The sequence below is a fragment of the Centroberyx affinis genome, unplaced genomic scaffold (genome assembly GCF_046629955.1).
Source record: "Centroberyx affinis isolate AG114_WGS23_722 - 3 ecotype Tasmania unplaced genomic scaffold, CSIRO-AGI_Caff_v1 ptg001079l_1, whole genome shotgun sequence".
Classification (NCBI taxonomy): Eukaryota; Metazoa; Chordata; class Actinopteri; order Beryciformes; family Berycidae; genus Centroberyx; species Centroberyx affinis.
Genome location: NW_027279626.1, coordinates 504489 through 522500, shown reverse-complemented (window position 1 = coordinate 522500; position 18012 = coordinate 504489). Strand labels below are relative to the sequence as shown.

General features: G+C 44.3%; 1 protein-coding gene across 1 annotated transcript in view; it reads right to left on the bottom strand.

Moving 5' to 3' along the window:
• The window catches only part of LOC139647412 (plexin-A1-like), a gene marked incomplete at its 3' end in the record, with an annotated part of 23600 nt that extends 9520 nt beyond the window's left edge, over window positions 1–14080 (bottom strand). The window contains exon 1 of the mRNA XM_071523302.1: window positions 12902–14080. Within this exon, the coding sequence (XP_071379403.1) occupies window positions 12902–14080 (1179 nt within the window). The remainder of the gene's footprint in view (window positions 1–12901) is intronic.
• Between the last annotated feature and the right edge of the window lie 3932 nt (window positions 14081–18012).

The window sequence follows — 18012 nt, the reverse complement described above, 5'->3', positions numbered from 1 at the left end:
TGTAGTATTGCTGTCCTTCCTTCCTTCCTTCCTTCCTCACTTCTTATTTTCCTCCTTCCATCCTTTCTTTTCCTTCCTTACTTCATTTCCTTCCTTCCTTCAATACTACCTGCCTTCCTTTCACTGAGACCCATTCCCTTCGTTTCCTATTTCCTTCCTTCTTATCTTTCCTTCCCTGTTTTTAGACTCCTTTATTTTCTGGTCATTTACTTTCATCCATCAAGTATGCCGAATTACAGCACTACCCTTCCTTTCTTCCTTTATTTCTTCTTTCCTTAATGCCTTTCCTTCCCTTTTTTCCCTTCTTTTAAACTCAATCCTTGTTTTCTACTATTCTTCTTTCCTTTCCTCTCCTCTGCTTTCCATCCCCCTCCTTAGGATGCAGTGTCACTGTAGCATACTTCCTCTCTTCCTTAATTCCCTTCTTTCCTTCCACCCTCCTTTCCTTCCTTCTCTTGCTTTCATTTCCTTCCCCCCTTCCCTCCTTCATAGAATCCTGCCTTTTTCCCACGCATTCCTCCCTTCCTTCCTACACCTCCTCTCCTCTCTTTTTGACTTGTTCCCTTTGTTTTCTGCCACTTTTCTCTCCTCTCCTCTACCTTCCTGAGTGTGTCGTAAGATCTGCGTCTGCACAGCAGGAGCAAGTATAGATGTAATAAAAATGAAAAGGTAGAAAAGTGATAAAAGACACAAACTAATCCTTCCAAGTTTGGCAATAATCAAAGTTTCTTAGTCGTCTAACTTTCTCTCTCTCTTCCCATCTCCTTCTTCCTGCGTCTTCCCCTCTTTTCCTTTGCTGGCGATACAGTCTGAACCTTCAGCACCGGGATGCTGGCACCCAGGGAGCCTCATCAGCTTACACATTTGTCACACCCGATATATTTTTAAAACACCTTGAAACGCTCTTTTGGAATAATTGGTTTAACCGAAGAACTAAAATGAGGAGGGGGGGGGGTTGGGTGGTATCACGGATGCGAGCGTACTGCTTCTGAATTCCTTCCGCGGAGAAGAAGAAAAAAAAACAACAAAACAAGGTGGAGCGCGTTTAAACGTGTGTTTATTTCTGCGAGTCTGAATCCCCCGAATCCCACCGGGGGGGGGGGGGGGGGAACTTTTCTGGGTCATAATCGCACGAAGCCGCGTAGAAAAACAAAACGTACAAAGTGGAGGAATCCCTTAGAGACGGAGGGAGGGAGGGAGAGATGGAGGGATCGGCGGGAAGAGAGATGGCTCGGCTCCAGCGCTTCCAGAGTTTAGGCCTCGTGTTATTTGGCCATATAGGTTAATGTGCCACAGCGGGACATCAGCTGGCTTTACCCCAGATAGCCTTAGCTAGCCACTGAGCTAATTCCATATGGGACAGCTCTCGTCCCGCATGCGGCTGTCCTGGCACAGCGAACGATTGCTGAGAGCAGCGATGTATGTTTTGCACATTCTGCATGCAGGACATTCACTTGGTTTCACTATTTTATTTTTCTGCTGCCTGTAATTATCAATTGCTTTATCATGAGCTTATATTTATAAGGGTCTATCTGACTTTATCCACATATTCATGTGGGGCACTGGGTCCATCATTACAAAGGCAGGTTGCACGGCCGAGCTTTGTTCAAACCCACAGAAATTTTAAATTCTAGTCAAGATAGGTTTTCCAAAGACACCAAATGTGTCATGCTGAATTACACGGAAACGTGTATAAAATTATGCACAATCATCTAGATTTTTTCCATTTGATGTGATGGTGCAGCCATAAACACATGGCGTCTTCTATTTGAATATTTCATTCAATATAAGCAGCTATAGAGCTTCAAGAAAGAGTTGGAACGAGCAGATACAGAATATGGATTTGATATTGTTGTACAGTTAGGATATCTTTTTCTAACTTTGAAGCTACTTAAGGGGAAATTTAAGGGTAAAGTCAGGTAAAGTCAGTGTACAAGGGGTTAAAAAGAACATTTTGGGGTTACATTTTTTAAAAAGATAGAAAGTTCAGTTTTGCCAGCTGGGATGTCAAATCGTTGACGCTCCATATATCTGACCTGCACTCCACCCAGATAGAAATATATAGGCTAATTCTAAACTCACGTTATGTTTGACATGCTCCGATCGCTCTATTCTTATTCTCATCCTAGCCAAATTTCCCCACAGGAATGATCTAAATTCATATATTTTAGCCTCTAGCAAGGCAATTGTAGATCTTTTACAAGTAATAACACCTACATTGGTAAAACTATCCCCTGCTACAGTTGGCCTACATCTAACATCACATCTCCACGCTCGCCAACACGCTCTTCACATGTAAGGCGAGCCAGATGATGCTTTTATAAGCCGCGCTGCCCATCTGAACGCTGCAGACTGTAATCTGTGTAATCTGAACTAAAGCCTTTCCCAACAGCCATAATCCAATTATTACAGACCTCTGCAGGGATTCACCCAAACATGGGAAATATTGCTGCGGAATACTGGTGGAAGTATGTGTGTGTGTGTGTGTGTGTGTGTGTGTGTGTGTGTGTGTGTGAGGAGTGTGGGTAGAGAGTTCATACACTCAGGCATATAGCTATTAACCCGAATACACAAACGCCTACACACATTCATGCACACGCCCATACACACTTGCACATATGCGCACACGCACACACACGTACACACACACGCACACGCACACGCACACACACACACACACACACACACACTCCTCTCTGTGAAGTCTTTGTCCTACGCTAAGCTGCGTCCACATTCCACCTTTCCAGCTGAATAAATTGCAAGAAATAAATAAATTCCTGTGGATTCTTTCTTTTTCTTTTTTCTTTTTTTTTTAAACACAAAGCAAGTCAGTTATGAATGACTGTGGGTTTCTTTTTTCACAGCCTCACAAAACTGATGTGTTTCTATGTAAATATCCCTCCTCCTTTCTCAACATGAATATGAGTCCAGACAGTTTTTAAGGGATAATAATGCCGTTGAGCAACAAAATTAAGCTCCAGGAGGGGAAAAACTGCATGGCTGGAGGCTTAAAATAGTTCCAGGTCTGTTATTGTTGAACCTCTTACAGATATTTGAGGGAAAGTGATGATGCTGTGGACTGAAGCTGAATCCAAATTTATATTTTTGCTTCTCGTTCTCTCAGTGTTCTCAGTGTTATTGTGATTATTCTCACAGTTACTGTCTGTCTGTGTGTGTGTGTGTGTGTGTGTGTGCCATCACCAGCTCCACACATACACACACACAAATATGAAGCCGACTGATGTCTTTTAGCTCCATCTCATCTCAGAGCGCCAGCTGAGCAGCTAGCAGGAAAACACAAACACAGCTGGGACAGACTGCTAAAGAGATTACACACACACACACACACACACACACACACACACACGCACACACACAAAGATACACCCATGCACTCACTCACACATACACACACGTATGAATTACTAAGCAAACACATTCATGAGCGCACGCGTGTTTGTACAAACACACATGCATGCATTCATGTTTGTCATAAAGCCACCTATCTACACACACACACACACACACACACACACACAGCATAAATGCCCATCAATAAATAATTACGCTCTTCATTAGAAGGTGCAGGTCAGCAGTTTGTGGGTGAGCTGTGGAGATTTGCATCCAGACACTAACAGCAAGACCCACACAGGTTTGTGTAGAAGGGAAGTCATTGGCTTTCTGACCCAGTTAACTGACTATGGAAACTATTAGTTTGACCTGCAGCCTCCCTACTGGATGGAAAGAGACAGCAATAGAGAGGAAGGGATGAATGGATGGTTGGCTGGCTGGATGTTTGTGTATCACTCACCACCGACCCTCACTACTTTTCCCAAATATGTAAATTGGCAATTTTGCACGTTGGCGGCCCCGAATGGCAGCGAGAGGTAACTGTTTGAGTTTGGAGGACTTCATTACCCAGAAATCCTCTAACGCAAGGTCAGTAAACTGCACTCGCCTTGTATGTGAAGGTGTGTATTTCATGGAAGGGATTGTATTTCGCTCTCAGGTTTCGACCAGTGACCATACCCAACACCCAAATACTACTATTACTGGTAATAATAACAACAATTTGGGCAAATCTACAGCGTCTGAATTAGTGGAGATGGGACATTCTCCCATAGTGCAACCTACGACAGGTGTTTTTTCATATAGAGGTCTTGCCTTGTGCAGTATACTTGTAGTGTGTTTTTTTTATGTTTAGTCTCCTGTCATGCAGTCATAGAGTCTTGGCTGTCCTTTTTGGGATATCCTTTTAGGTTTTGTCCTGCACCAGCTGTGTCAATCCTGTATGGCAGAACTGTTTGTGATGTGTCAGCACCGTTGGCGTCCAAATTTGATCTTGTAATTTTTATCATTGTAATGGAGAGGAAAGATCAAGCAAACATCGCCAGATATCTATTTGGTTTGGTGATGTATGTTGAATAATTTATCACGTTGCCCAAAAAGTAATTAGTCAGTCATCAGTCCATTTTATCCCCTGAAATTTCAACATTATAAGCAGGTTTGGTGCCAAATGATATTAGATGCAGGGACTTTAGCTTTAGGCTTAGTGAATTAACACTCCTTGTCAGCACCAGTTAACCAGGTCAAATTGCAAATGGTAGATAAAGATGATTCTGATTCTCATTTTGAAATGTGATGCTCAAAGGCTTGTCATTATTATCATTTCAGCTCAAATCTCGACTGTAAAATCGTTCCCTGACTAATGGAAACTTTATAAACTTTACAAACTAAACTCATAGCAGCCACAAGCTATGTGCTCTAAATCCAAAACGAGCCTATAGCACCCTTTAATCCACTTTGTCATGTGCTGCAGCAAACAACGAACGCCAGTGTGACGCCACCCGTACCGTTGTGTCCAAGCTGGATCTGGGAAAGTTTCCTACTGACTGACGACAGTACAGCGTGATGGCGGTGTGATTTGGCCACGGGCGAAAACAGGAAAACATCACAAGACAAACACACAGGGAGGAAATCTTACAGCTGAGGTTAAACGCCTCGAGGTGCATTATGTTTTGCTGCGTTACGCCTCAGAGCGTCTCAAGAGGCGGGAGAGAAAACTGCACCGCATCAAACCCTGTTTCCCCACCAGGTGGGTTATTACACAGCAGCTCACCTTGGCACTGCATGTATTTACTGAGTCTTCAAATCTTTAGTTTCTTAATTAAGCACGTGGACATTTTGCCAATGAGGTGAGATAATTGCACTTGTTTCCAGTGCAGTTGCACTTGTTTCAGGAATTTTCTAGTGTCAATGCCTTGAAACAAGGCAGAGGACGGTGGATCACACCACTTTTTCATGTCAAGGATCCCTAATTTAGTCCACATTAGAGCCACAGTAGGACTCCCATTTGATGAGAGTGTGTCTCTCGGACCCAAATCTGAAAATATTTTTATTGTTAGATCTGATTTTGTCCAGAATTCCAAGACTATCTGTATTGCAGGTAGAGAGATAACAGTGAAACTATGACCAAAACAGTCATTCTTCTACATTCTCTACCTGTGTTAACTTCTTGTAAGTGAAATAATGCTGAAGTCTAACAATTCATCAATTTGCTGCGGACCCCCTGGAGCCCCCTGAAGGACCCCAGGTGGTCCGCGGACCCCACATTGAGAACCGCTGGTCTATGGAAACCAAACTTTTCGCATTTCTTTCATGATACATTTTTACAGCAGTAAAACATGTTAACAGTCAGTATCACAGATAAAATGGGAATATCCCAGAAACCTTATCCAGGTTTCTCACAGCCGGGAGAAGGGCTTATCTGTGTTAATGTACACCAGATATGGCGTTTAGATGCACCAGCTCCTGAACAGATAACTTGAGTATCCTGAATATTAAGGGAATATTAGCGTGCATGTAAAGGTTAGAGCCATTACAGCCTCGGCATCGCCCGCCCAGCGGCCCCCGTGGGTGATGCAATGTGGGTGATCCATCCACTGGGACACAAGCAAGCGGTAATGAGGGTGGAGATACAATGGAGAGATAGTGAGAGAGAGAGAGAGAGAGAGAGAGAGAAAGGGAGAATGAAGAAGTGGACACACACACACACACAGCAGAGTCACCAGCCGCTTTGAAGAGAGAATACAAAATGCCACAGAAATAGACTATAATCCTGGCCAGCAGTGATCAACACTGATAAATATTAATAAACGCTATTATGCTCTGAGAGAGAGAGAGACAGAGAGAGAGAGAGAGAGAGAGAGAGAGAGAGAGCAATAAAGATAGACGAGAGAGTGAGAGTCTTTTCATCCTCTTTGCTTGCTCTCTATTATTGCAGGCAATTTTCCCTCTGACGTCCACCTTGTGTTTTTGCAGACAATGCACACTCACACACACACACAAACACACACCACTCTTCTTATTTATTATCAGCCCATTTTCCTCTGTTTCCGCCATTGTTTTGCTCCTCTTTCTTTGGAGGTAAGGATAAGAGGTAGGCACGCACTCTCTCTCTCTCTCTCACACACACACACACACACTCACCTCGCACATAGACATACACACTCATTCACATATACACTCTTTCTTTGTAGGCCAGGAGAAGAGGTGCACACACACACACACAAACATTCAAAGAGAAGTATACAGAGAAAGAAACGAGAAAAATAGAGATAAAGTGAGTCCCAAACACACACACACACACACACCCAGAGAGGATAGCATCTCCCCTCTCTCCCTCTCTCTGTCTGGGCGTCTCATTAGTCATGCTGGGGCCGTAGCGTTGCTGGTCTGCCTGCTCACAGAGCTGTGGAGCTGGACAGCGGCCCGCAGCCAGGGAAGGTCACCCACCACTCAGATTAACTCCCAGAAAACCAACACGAGCCTCTAACTGATAATGACTGGGACATACAGATGCACAGGGACAGATACCGCTCATGAACTACAGGCCACACCCACCAGGCTGAGGGGTTATGGGAGAAAACGTTCCCCCGAGTTGAAATTTACTAGATGAGACACACACACACCCCTCTACCATGCATATCGGGCAGAGGTGGGAACTTGAGTCGTGTGACTTGGACTCGAGTCACAATATTAACTGCTTGAGACTTGACTTGATACATGAAGAGAAGACTTGAGACTTGACTTGAGTTCTGGTGACTTGGGACTTGACTCTGACTTGCACTTTGAGGACTTGAAAAGGTTTCTAAAGTCTTGACTTGAGATCTTGTGTTTGTGTAAATGACTTAGATTGAAAGTGATGAGATTTGTTCCAGCAGACGACTGAATTTAAATTCTGTTTTCTGAATTTGTATGGAATGATTGAATTCATTGAAGTTTAAACTGATTCTAGAAATCAAACTCATGATGCTCTTACCAAGTTTTTATCCTATTAAAACCATACTGCATTGAAAAGTCATAGATATTTAGTTTTCTTTAAGATATTAAATTGATACTGGACTCTTGATTTGTTCTAACTTGCCTTGCTGTTCTACATTTAGACTTGAGACTTGACATTAATGACACGGACTTGACTTTGACTTGACTTGCTAATCTACATTTAGACTTGGGACTTGACTTGAGACTTGTGCCGCAAGACTTGAGACCGACTTGGGACTCGAGCGAAGCTGACTTGGTCACACCTCTGATATCGGATGATCAGATTGTATTCGATTAGAGCAAAACCTATGAAGGTGTTTTTGCAGCAACACAGCTGAGAACTTGTATGGAGGGAATTGCAGTGAGGCATTTGGCCACATTAACAGCAAAGTGCAGCAACTATGTAAACATATCCAACAAGGAAATCAAACAGGCAGCAGGCAGCAGGCAGCTCAGCTCGTAACATACTTTTCAAAATGGATTGTCGGGATATTCGTGGATGGGCAGCAAGCCAGACGAGGCGTTCACTGTCAGATTTTAAAGGACGTAACTATTACCAGGGGAAGTGATGTGTGTGGCAATCTGTGTTTTGGCGAGGGAAAAGAGAAATCCAATTTCAGCGGGTATACCGGAGATGCATTTTAATGTCACATGTAAATGTAATCCAGCTAAATGAATCAGGATCACGAGACACGTTAATGTCAGGTGAATAGAAGGCCATGGAGTATGAATGAAGGAACTTGTTTAACTAGCTTTGTCCCGATCTCTGTGTCTGTCTCTCTATCTGTCTGCCTGTCCATCTTTCTCTCTCTCCTTCCAATTCCTCCCCTCTCATTCACTTCATTCACTCCCTTGCTCTATCCATTCTCCCCAGTATGTTCATTCTGCCTTCCCGAACCAAAACAGTAATCCAATAACTGTCAGCTAGTGAAAACCTCATGAAAAAAACGTCTTATTTCCCTATGCAGTTCTGACACTGCACAATCGCTTTCCAATGGGTTCAAATGAGTCCGAGGATCCTGAAGTAAACTCGACCATGCCAAGTTTGCTGAGACCCGCGAGGCCTTCAAGGACGTCCAATACTACCTGAACCATGACGGGAAAATTGGACTTTCGTTTTGAATACCTTCATCTGACAAAGCCATTGTTCTCAGCTGCAATACAAACAGGTACAAAATCTGTCCAGCGCCATGGTGCATTTGTCATTTCGCAAATGATTTCAAATCCATTTGGACAGGTTTGTGAATTGTGACCCAAAAGTCCCTCCTTTTGGCAGCTATGTAATTCTAATAATACACAAACAAGAAAAAAAAATGTTGACAGGCGTGGTCAAAAGGCAGTTCTTACTGAATATGAGAACTGATTCTAAGGTGAATGTGGGAGTAGTGTGAAACTTTTACTTGTTTTATTAATTAGGCTACATACCACTTAATAAACCGACCTGATTTGCATAAAATCATCATTTTAAGTGCTGCATTATCACTGCGATGAAGTTTAATCCATCCAGAGTGAAGTGACTGACGCCTGACCGACCGACTTTGTCTCTTTAAACGAGCCAAAATGAAAGTTTCCGCATGACACCGGTGCAGCAGCTCGCTGTCAGGCCCCGGGAGCCGCTGAACACGCTCGTATGAGGAGGGATGATAAATTCATCACGGTGACGTCCCGCGGGGAGGGCTGGTGACACGACCTTGATCGATCACAAGCGGGACGGCAGATGGCCATAAAGGACAATCATGTAACTGTACTCTCATTAGCATAATCACATGCATATAGACTTTCCACTACAAGGCCGCATTGGGGCTCGCACAGCCGTGGTGGGCCCGTGACAGAGATGTCATGTTGTCACTGTCTTGTGGTGAGCCGTGTGACTTTTGGAATGAAATGAAATTAACGAAGGTAGCTCGCCATGGTGGGTGAACATGCTGAACATGCTTCAGTTATATGAAAATACATACGGTCGGTGTCCTGCCAAATGTGAAGCGACTGTTTTCATTAAGCAAGAAAACATGGCTGATTTTCCTACTGGCGGCCGTGCATTTCTGACATTTTGCAGTGAACTGTCAGTGGGTGGGCCTGGACCAAAGAAACACTGGGTGGCAGGGTGGCCTAGTGGTTACAGTGACATTAATGAAACGGTGTTCACAGGCAAAGTGTCCTGTCCTGTCCTGTCAAATTGTCCTTGTCCAAGAGACTGAACCCCTATCTGCTCACTCATTGTAAGTCACTCTGGATAAGAGCGTTGGCTAGATATCTAAAATGTAAATCAAACAAGGCAACAGTAAAATTGTCGTCCCCTACAAAATCTGCAGTCCCCCTCTGGGCCAATCAGTAACAAATATATCACTGTTATATTGTTTTGACCTATAATTTTAGTTCCCCTCATGGGCCAATCAGTGTAATTTTGAGAATGCCAGAGCTCAGTAGTGAGATGCATCATTCCCCGAAGTTTTGCGAAAATCTAATCGGTGTTACCAAGAGTCATCGCGCGTCACACACAAAGGCGGGAACGAACATATGATGTGGCACCCCCCCTTGAACCAATCAGCATTCATTTTGAAAAGGCCAGAACTCAGCGGTGAGATGCATCATTCCCCCAAGCTTTTGTCAAAATTGGGCCAGTGGTGTCTGACATATCGCATGTGACGGACAAACAAACCAACGAACCAACAAACAAATGGAGGCTGATCCATAATCTCCCATGATGAAATCGATGAAATGACAACAATGGCAAAATTGAAGCTACAAAGATTTATGCGGGACAACAACAAAGTGACAGACAATAAAGGAAGAATGGAAAATGGCTGTAGCAGCAGCGGATGAGATGGATGTATAGCATCAGGACGGAGGATGGACAGAGATTAACTGAAAGAGTGGCTCAGAGGCACAAAGAGACATAAAAGGCACATAAGTCAGCCTGTTTGCATGTCAGCACTCTGCCTGCCGGTCGCATTTGGTTTTAATACTTTTAGTCTATCAAAACATACATCTGTCCATTACTCATTCCTCCACTCCCTCGTTCTTCCTCCGCTCTTTCCCCATTTATTTCCGTCTCTCCCTCTCTCGTCCTTCACTCTCTCCAGTGGAGAGTCAAGGGGAGGGCAGAGAGAGAGAGAGAGAGAGCGGGGGATGGGAGGAAAGGAGCAAAAGAGGAGAGAGAGAGAGAGAGTTTATGAGGAAGTGAAGCTGAAAGAGTAAGAGTGTGTTAAAAATGAGGGAGGTTAAAGGTTAAAGAGAGAGAGAGAGAGAGGGGGGTGGGGTTCGGGGGAGAACAAAAAGGAGGGATGGAGGGAAGGATAGAGAGAGAGCAAGAAAAGGGGAGAGAAGAGAAAGAGCAGAGGGAGAAGGGGGTTAGCAAAATGAAAGACATCATTATGCAAATAATGAGGTTAGAGTGAAAGAGAAAGAGAGGAGATGAGATTGGGGAGGGAGAAGCGGAGGGACGAGAGAGAGAGGGAGAGGGAGAGAGAGAGAGAGAGAGAGAAAGAGAGAGAGAGAGAGAGTGGGGTGGAAAGCAGTCCAGAGATTTATGGCAGGTTGTTATGGAGCACCGACTGAATAACAGAAGGTGAGACCAGGTGAATTATTCATGAGGGGGATACGGGGCTGTGTGTGTGTGTGTTTTCACCTGCTCCAGTCACCCACATGTCACATACACACACACACACACACACACACACACACACACACACACACACACACACTGTTAGGTCTGCCCATCTAAGAGGAAAGGGAAAGACAAGCCGTTCATAACCTGTGGACTGTGTGAATTATTCTGACCAAATGGGAGCTCAGAGACGCACCTCTCCTGTCTTTACACTGAATGAATCTTCAATAATATTTCATTTAATTTATCATGGACAAAATGTTTTTGGCCCTCAAGCCTTCGTCAGTGTCTAACAGATCCACCTTCTTCTTCTTTCCACTATTTAAATATGATACCTGACAGTCAGAAGTGAATCCAGTTAGTTCATTCAGATTATTTTCACATCCACATGAATTCACAACTACAATGCAACTATGAGATATCATATAAGTATAATGTACAAATCTACACTTTCAATAGGGTTTAAGGTTAAGGTTAGCATCAAACTTTCTGTAGGAGAAAGTGAGCTAGAGAAAAAAAGAGTTCTAAATAGATTCCAAAACTCATACATTATGCTTTTACCTAACAATGTATGTCAGTTTAAGATGCACACTGAGTGTACAAAATATCAGCAACACCTGCTCTATCAATGAAATAGACTGAGGAGGTGAATCCAGGTGAAAGCTTCCCTTATCAATTTTAATTATTACCACTTAAGTCATAAAGGGGAGACAGAGATGAAGAAGAATAGACAGGTTGAAAAAGGATTTTTCAGCCTTGAGACAACATATTGCATGTAGATACTACTGCAGCATATAGGGATACACTATAAATAATAAATATAACCCTCTCTCTTGAGAATATGATGGTACATGTACATGCTGCCCACATTCTCCACAATAGGAGGAAGGGTTGGAAGGCCACTGAGACAGCATTTAGACCATGTGGCACTAAGGGAGCCATCACACCTACAGTTTGTTTTCAAACCAGAGTGGAAAAGTTGACTTCTATTTGTTTAGGTCCACACTGCCCAATTACAAGTGAGCCAGGGCTTGTAAACAAAAGTCACATGACTCACAAGCAGCTTGTGTATTGGACAGAGTTTTGGTAACCTGTCACCGATTCCAGTCCCTGTAACTTTAGCTAAGCATGATGGACTTGTATGCACTCTTCTTCTCTGGTGTTCATACCAGTTAAGAACACATAAAGAAACAGCTGAATATGAGCATCAGTCCAGACTTCATTTTGTTAAGTTGCCAAGGCTTTCCAAGCATGAGGAGCTGCTGGCTATCAGAAGTCAACATCCACCTCTGTCTACCCATAAACCTGTATGGAACAATGGTTGAACAGCAGTAAGGTTATTTGGTGCCACCCAAGTTCTCCACACATGCTTGGTGTGAACACGCCCTAAAACTCACCAGCAAAACCAATATAGTCAAATGCTTTCGGCAAGATGCAGCTCACTGAAGGCAGGGTGGTCCACCCGTATTCAATGGAAGGCAAACTCATACGCACACCCCCACAAACCCATTAAAACCATAATCATCATTATCATTACTTCATACTGAGTCTATTGGAAACTATTAAGAACTATTGGCTGATACTTTGTTTTAGTCATTCACATATGGCCATGTTTATGAATAGTGACGTGGATTTGCCCATCCCGTCTTTTCAGTTGCAGGGGAAGCACAAGCACACACACACACACACACACACACACACACACACACACACACACACACACACACACCCAGTGTTACTACCACCATTATCATCACCATAATGACTTTATACTCGCACTTTTGGAAACTACTGGTAACTACCAGCTCAAAGACACTCAAACCCACCATGACCCTTACCATCATTATCTTCATCATGACTATCATCATCATGTCTTTATGCTCTTGGAAACAGCTACTGATCATCATCATCATCATCATCATCATCATGACTTTACACTCTACTGGCCCAAACACACAAAGCCATCCTTACCGAGTTAATGCAGGCCAGCTCCTTGTTGAGCAGCCAGGGCAGGGAGAGTTTCCCCTCTCCTCTGTAGCACGACTGAATCCTCTCTTTAATCTTCTCCTTTATCCTTCTCAGTGTGAACAGACACAAAGCCGACTCCCTGGGCGGCTTGGCTCTGTTCTTCTGACCCTGGGCGAATACAGTAAACAGAACCTCCTCGTGCTCTGGAATACCAAGCGAGCGCGCCAGCCGGGTCCCTGGCCGGGCCAAATAAGCGTCCTGAACTAAGCGGTACTCCACTCCGTCCTTGGTACACCCGATGGGGAACTCGACGTAAGAGTAGAACTTGGGATCGTCCACGCACAAGCGGACGATCTTGGAGGTGAAGAACTGTTCGCTGCTCGCGTCCGGCGAGGTGAGCTGGGTATCGAGCTGCAAGGTGAGGTAATACACAAACTGCTCGCTGTTGAAGCCGTAGATGTAGTAGATGTCGAAGGCCGGGAACTTAGACAGCGTGTCCGAGGGGATCTTCAGCTGCGAGGAAACAAACTCGTCCTGGTAGACGAAGCTGAACATGTCGGCGTTCTCCTCGTTGGACATCAGCTTGCGGCTGGACAGCGTCGGGAAGTATTCGGACTTCCCGTCGATGGGCGTGCCCACGAAAAGTTTCCCGCCCCCGCCGAAAAGATCCGGGGCGATCACCACGCCCGACATCGTGCCCGCCTCCGCGACGCTGGATAGATAGTGCTCTTTGCGGTGGTGGGGCTCGCCGAGCTTGAACAGGTCGTCCAGACGCAGAAACTGGCATATTCCCTGGGACGTACTCCCACAGGCGATCAAGCGGTTGTGGCTGGCGTCGAGGAGCAGGAGTTTATTGACATTGGAGGTCTGCACCAGCTCGTGAGGGCAGGACTGGACGCCCGGCGGCGGGTAACAGCGGGGGTTGTCCGTGACGGGGCCCGTGACGTGGCTCCGCAGCTTGGTGAGGTTGCCGGAGAGCTTGTAGATCCAGTTGACGGCGCCCAGGTAGACCTCGCCGGTTTTGTTGTGGACCACCAAATGCGTGAGGCCTCCTTCCGGCGGGAAGAAGGAGAGGAAGGAGGCGGACGAGGGAGGAGGGGAGGTGGAGGAGAGGGCGAGGGAGAGGAGGAGGAGGAGGAGGAAGGGCAGGACGAGAAGGGGCGGGTTGGGGTGGGAGGGCATGGCGGTGAGGGGAGGGGGAGGTGTGTGAGTGTGTGTGTGCGTGTGTGTGTGTTTGAGTGTGTATTCCTCTGCGGGGTCAGTCAGCGCCCTATGGGACGGGACAAAAGGACAGTTTCCAAGTAATTGACTTCCTCTTCCTTTTTTCCTCTTTTGTCGTTTATAATGTCATCCCCTTATCCTCAGTCTCTTCCTCCACCAGCCCTGAAAGACAGAAAGAAATGGAAAATCTTAGCGAACGCATTCACCGACTACAAAACACAGTCAATATATTCATAAAGTCATGGTTAGACGTTTCAAAGACCAAAAGCCGTCATTTGTTTGCATCAAAATGACAAGACACTAAATATTCGCCCACACACTCAGACTCAGGGCCTCAACGCTTACGTCCAAAAAAAAACAAATAGGCACTATCGGCTATGTTTTATTGACTTGCCAACTCTTAGCTCGCACCGCGCTGGGGAGTGCATCTTTTAAAAGAAGACAGGGCCAAACATTGCTCCTCTGCGTATCGATTGTCTGGAGGTATTAAAGGATCTGGCAGACACAGCGCACACACACACACACACACAAAACACAGATGCACTTGCATACACGTACACAAGCACCCACAGGGAGCATATGCAACAGTGAAACCACATATATGCATACGTACATACATACATAAATGCGTACATACAACACGTATACAAAAAAAGGACACACACAAACACACACACACAGGGTGAGTTGTCCGTGGGCAGCGTAGCGATAGCAGGTAAACATCCATAAATTACAAGCAGGGCTGCGGGAAGAATCCTATACTATATTTACTACAGAGCAACAGAGCAGAGAAATACAGCCACCCTGCTCTCCATACCGACTCAATACAAGAGAGGGGAGAGAGGACGAGAGCTGGGTCCAACTCGATAGAACAGGAGAGAGATTGAGAGAAAGAGGGGAAAAGCCACTCAGCTCCATACCGGCTCAATATTAAGGAGGGGATAGAGAGAGAGAGAAAGAGAGAGAGAAAGGGGGTAGAGTCAGATCCATATAAGAAAAAGAACTAGAAAGAAAGAAAGAAAAGGAGACGCCTTGACCGACCATCATCACCATAATCATCATAATCATTATCATCATCGTGACTGTAATCAAGCTATTGGACTGGTTATTGAAAACTACTACTTAGAGAATTAGAGAATTGTGTCCAATCACCGCTAATTGAGGCGCCGTAGATTCAGCCTCTTTGTCCAAATGGAATTCTTGTGTCGGAATACGGTCGATGGTGGGAAATATTCTCCGCCCCGGGGAAGGGACGGATGGAAACTTGACTGAAATACAGAAGTGTCTCCTAAACCAGTGATTCTCAACCTTTTTCATATCAAGGACCCCTAATTTAGTCCACATTAGGGCCACGGGGACCCCCTGGAACCCCCTCAAGGACCCCTGGTGGTCCCCGGACCCTACGTAGAGAACCACTGTCCTAAACAGCACTGAGTACAGCAAGCGCTCCATCCAGAGAAAACTGGACACACTAAGAAGACATTAAGTCCTTTTAATCCTCACGGGATTTCTGGGTAATGAAGTCCTTCAAACTTTCCAAAATCCAAACAGTTATCTATCGTGTATTGAAACTACACTTTCCTGACTCTTTTCCAATGCACCCAATACTGCACCAAGTGTCACCCTCTGCATTGTCTTTTCATCCACACACACACACACTGTCTTTTTCATTAGTACATTGTTTTATGCTCTGCTAAATACAGAGGACAAAGCAAAGGCTTGTTTCGTAATGGAGTTTGGTCAGCAAACTATTCTCGGCCCTCAATTCTGCTTTTTTTCCTGCTTTTCGTTCCTCCCCTTTCATTACTTTCCTCTTTCTGCCTCTCTCTCCCTTTCTGCCTGTCTCTCCCTCTCTCTCTCTCTCTGACACTTCACTTCTGGTCAATAGTGTCTTTCATCTCCAGCCCAGCCATGATTACAGTGGCCCAGATGACTGTGCTGTTGTCTGTCCCATCAGGACAATGCAGCCACTGTTTGCATCTCAGCCACACACACACACACACACACATTAAGCGCGAACATACAGTACACACACATACAGGCAAATGCATTTCACACACACACTCTCACAGGCCTTGTTGACTTCACCACGCCTCGACACACTCACTCATGAAAATCAGCGTAATAAGAAGCTGCCCACACACACTCCTACGCAGACTATGTCACCATGCATGCATAAGCACACATGTATGTATGTACACACACACACACACACACACTGTATAAAACTAATCATTACAGAAGAATGAGTATAACCTCTTCATGAGCTCAATCTCTCTCTGTGAAATATAACCATCATTTAATCTATCGTCGTATTTTTTCTTAAAACATGTAAAAAAAATCTGCAGTTTGACCCGTTTCAGGAATCTTCTTACTCCACTAAGGTACTCCACTAGCATCCACTAGTATCTATAAGATAGTAGATATAAGATAGTATACAGCAGTGGTTCTCAACGTGGGGTCCGGGGACCACCAGGGCTCCTTGAGGGGGTTCTAGGGGGTGCCCATCAAATTGATTTCATTTACAAGAAGTGAACACAGGTAGAGAATGTAGAAGAATGACTGTTTTGATCATAGTTTCACTGTTATCTCTCTACCTACAATACAGATAGTCATGGAATTCTGGACAAAATCATATCTAACAATAAAAATATTCTCAGATTTGGGACCGAGAGACAAAATCCGGGCTCCGTGGCTCTAATGGGTACTAAATTAAGGGTCCTTGATATGAAAAATGTTGAGAATCACTGGTATACAGTATATACATAGATAATGTTACTTGATTCAAGACAATTCTTCAAACAGGTTGATTTGCGTTGTAAACAAGTGAAATCATCGTCTCTCTCTTCCTCTGTTCTCTGTTTTGTAATTCTATAAATAAATGGGAACCAAATGGCGCACTCAGTGGCCATGTAGCTTCAGCAGCCAGTGGAGCTGAGAGCTGAAGGATGTCAGGAGCTGTTTCACTGAACTGGGACAAAGACATGAGAAGAAAGAGGAAGACATCCGTGAAGTGAAAAACGGTTTTCTTATTCAAGTCCGGCTTTAAAGTCTGAATTAGATCAAAAGAGAAAACGGTTGAGTTTATGGATACAGAAATGATTAAAATGCTGTTGTGTTTGGACGACTACAGACACACACAGAGAAGTGGGGCTCATCAAAAAAAATAAGACTGAAACATGGGGAAAATATGCTAATGAGATACACACTTCTGTCCTGCTCTGGCATGCACACTCCCATCCAAACCAGCACACGTCTGCAGTAATGATTCACATTAGAATTTGTGTGTGTGTGTGTGTGTGTGGTTAACCTCCCTCGAGCTTACAGTTGAGAGAGTGCACATGTGCACAAGTTGTATGCTTGCGTGTTTGTTTATGTATATTGGGCCCAGTCTATATATGGGTGCACCAATTTTAGTTTATAAATTTATATTAGATATATTGGTACTAGGACATATTCCACCAAAAACATGTATTATATGTACACCAATAATATATTTTGGTACAAACACTACTATATCTACTATATCACTAATAATATCAGATAATATCAGATTGGTGATAGAACGTTAATCGAGTATTTGAGCACAATGAAGATGACTTATTTTATATGGATAAGAGCCAAATTTGTGGAATATTATCCAAGGCAGTGCCTCCACTTCAGGTAATCAGAAATGAAAAAAATGTATTAAAACTAAAAATAAATTATTGTTAGATATATATCGGATATTGTTAATTTTCCTCCAACTTATCAGCATGTTATCCGATCCAGAAATCCAGTTCAGGCCTTGATTTGTGTGTGAGTGTGTGTGTGTGTGTGTGTCAGAGCCATCCTGAAGCCCACCTGCCCCATCAGATGAAGCTCTACAGGCGTCAGGTCTGTCCCGGGCTGAT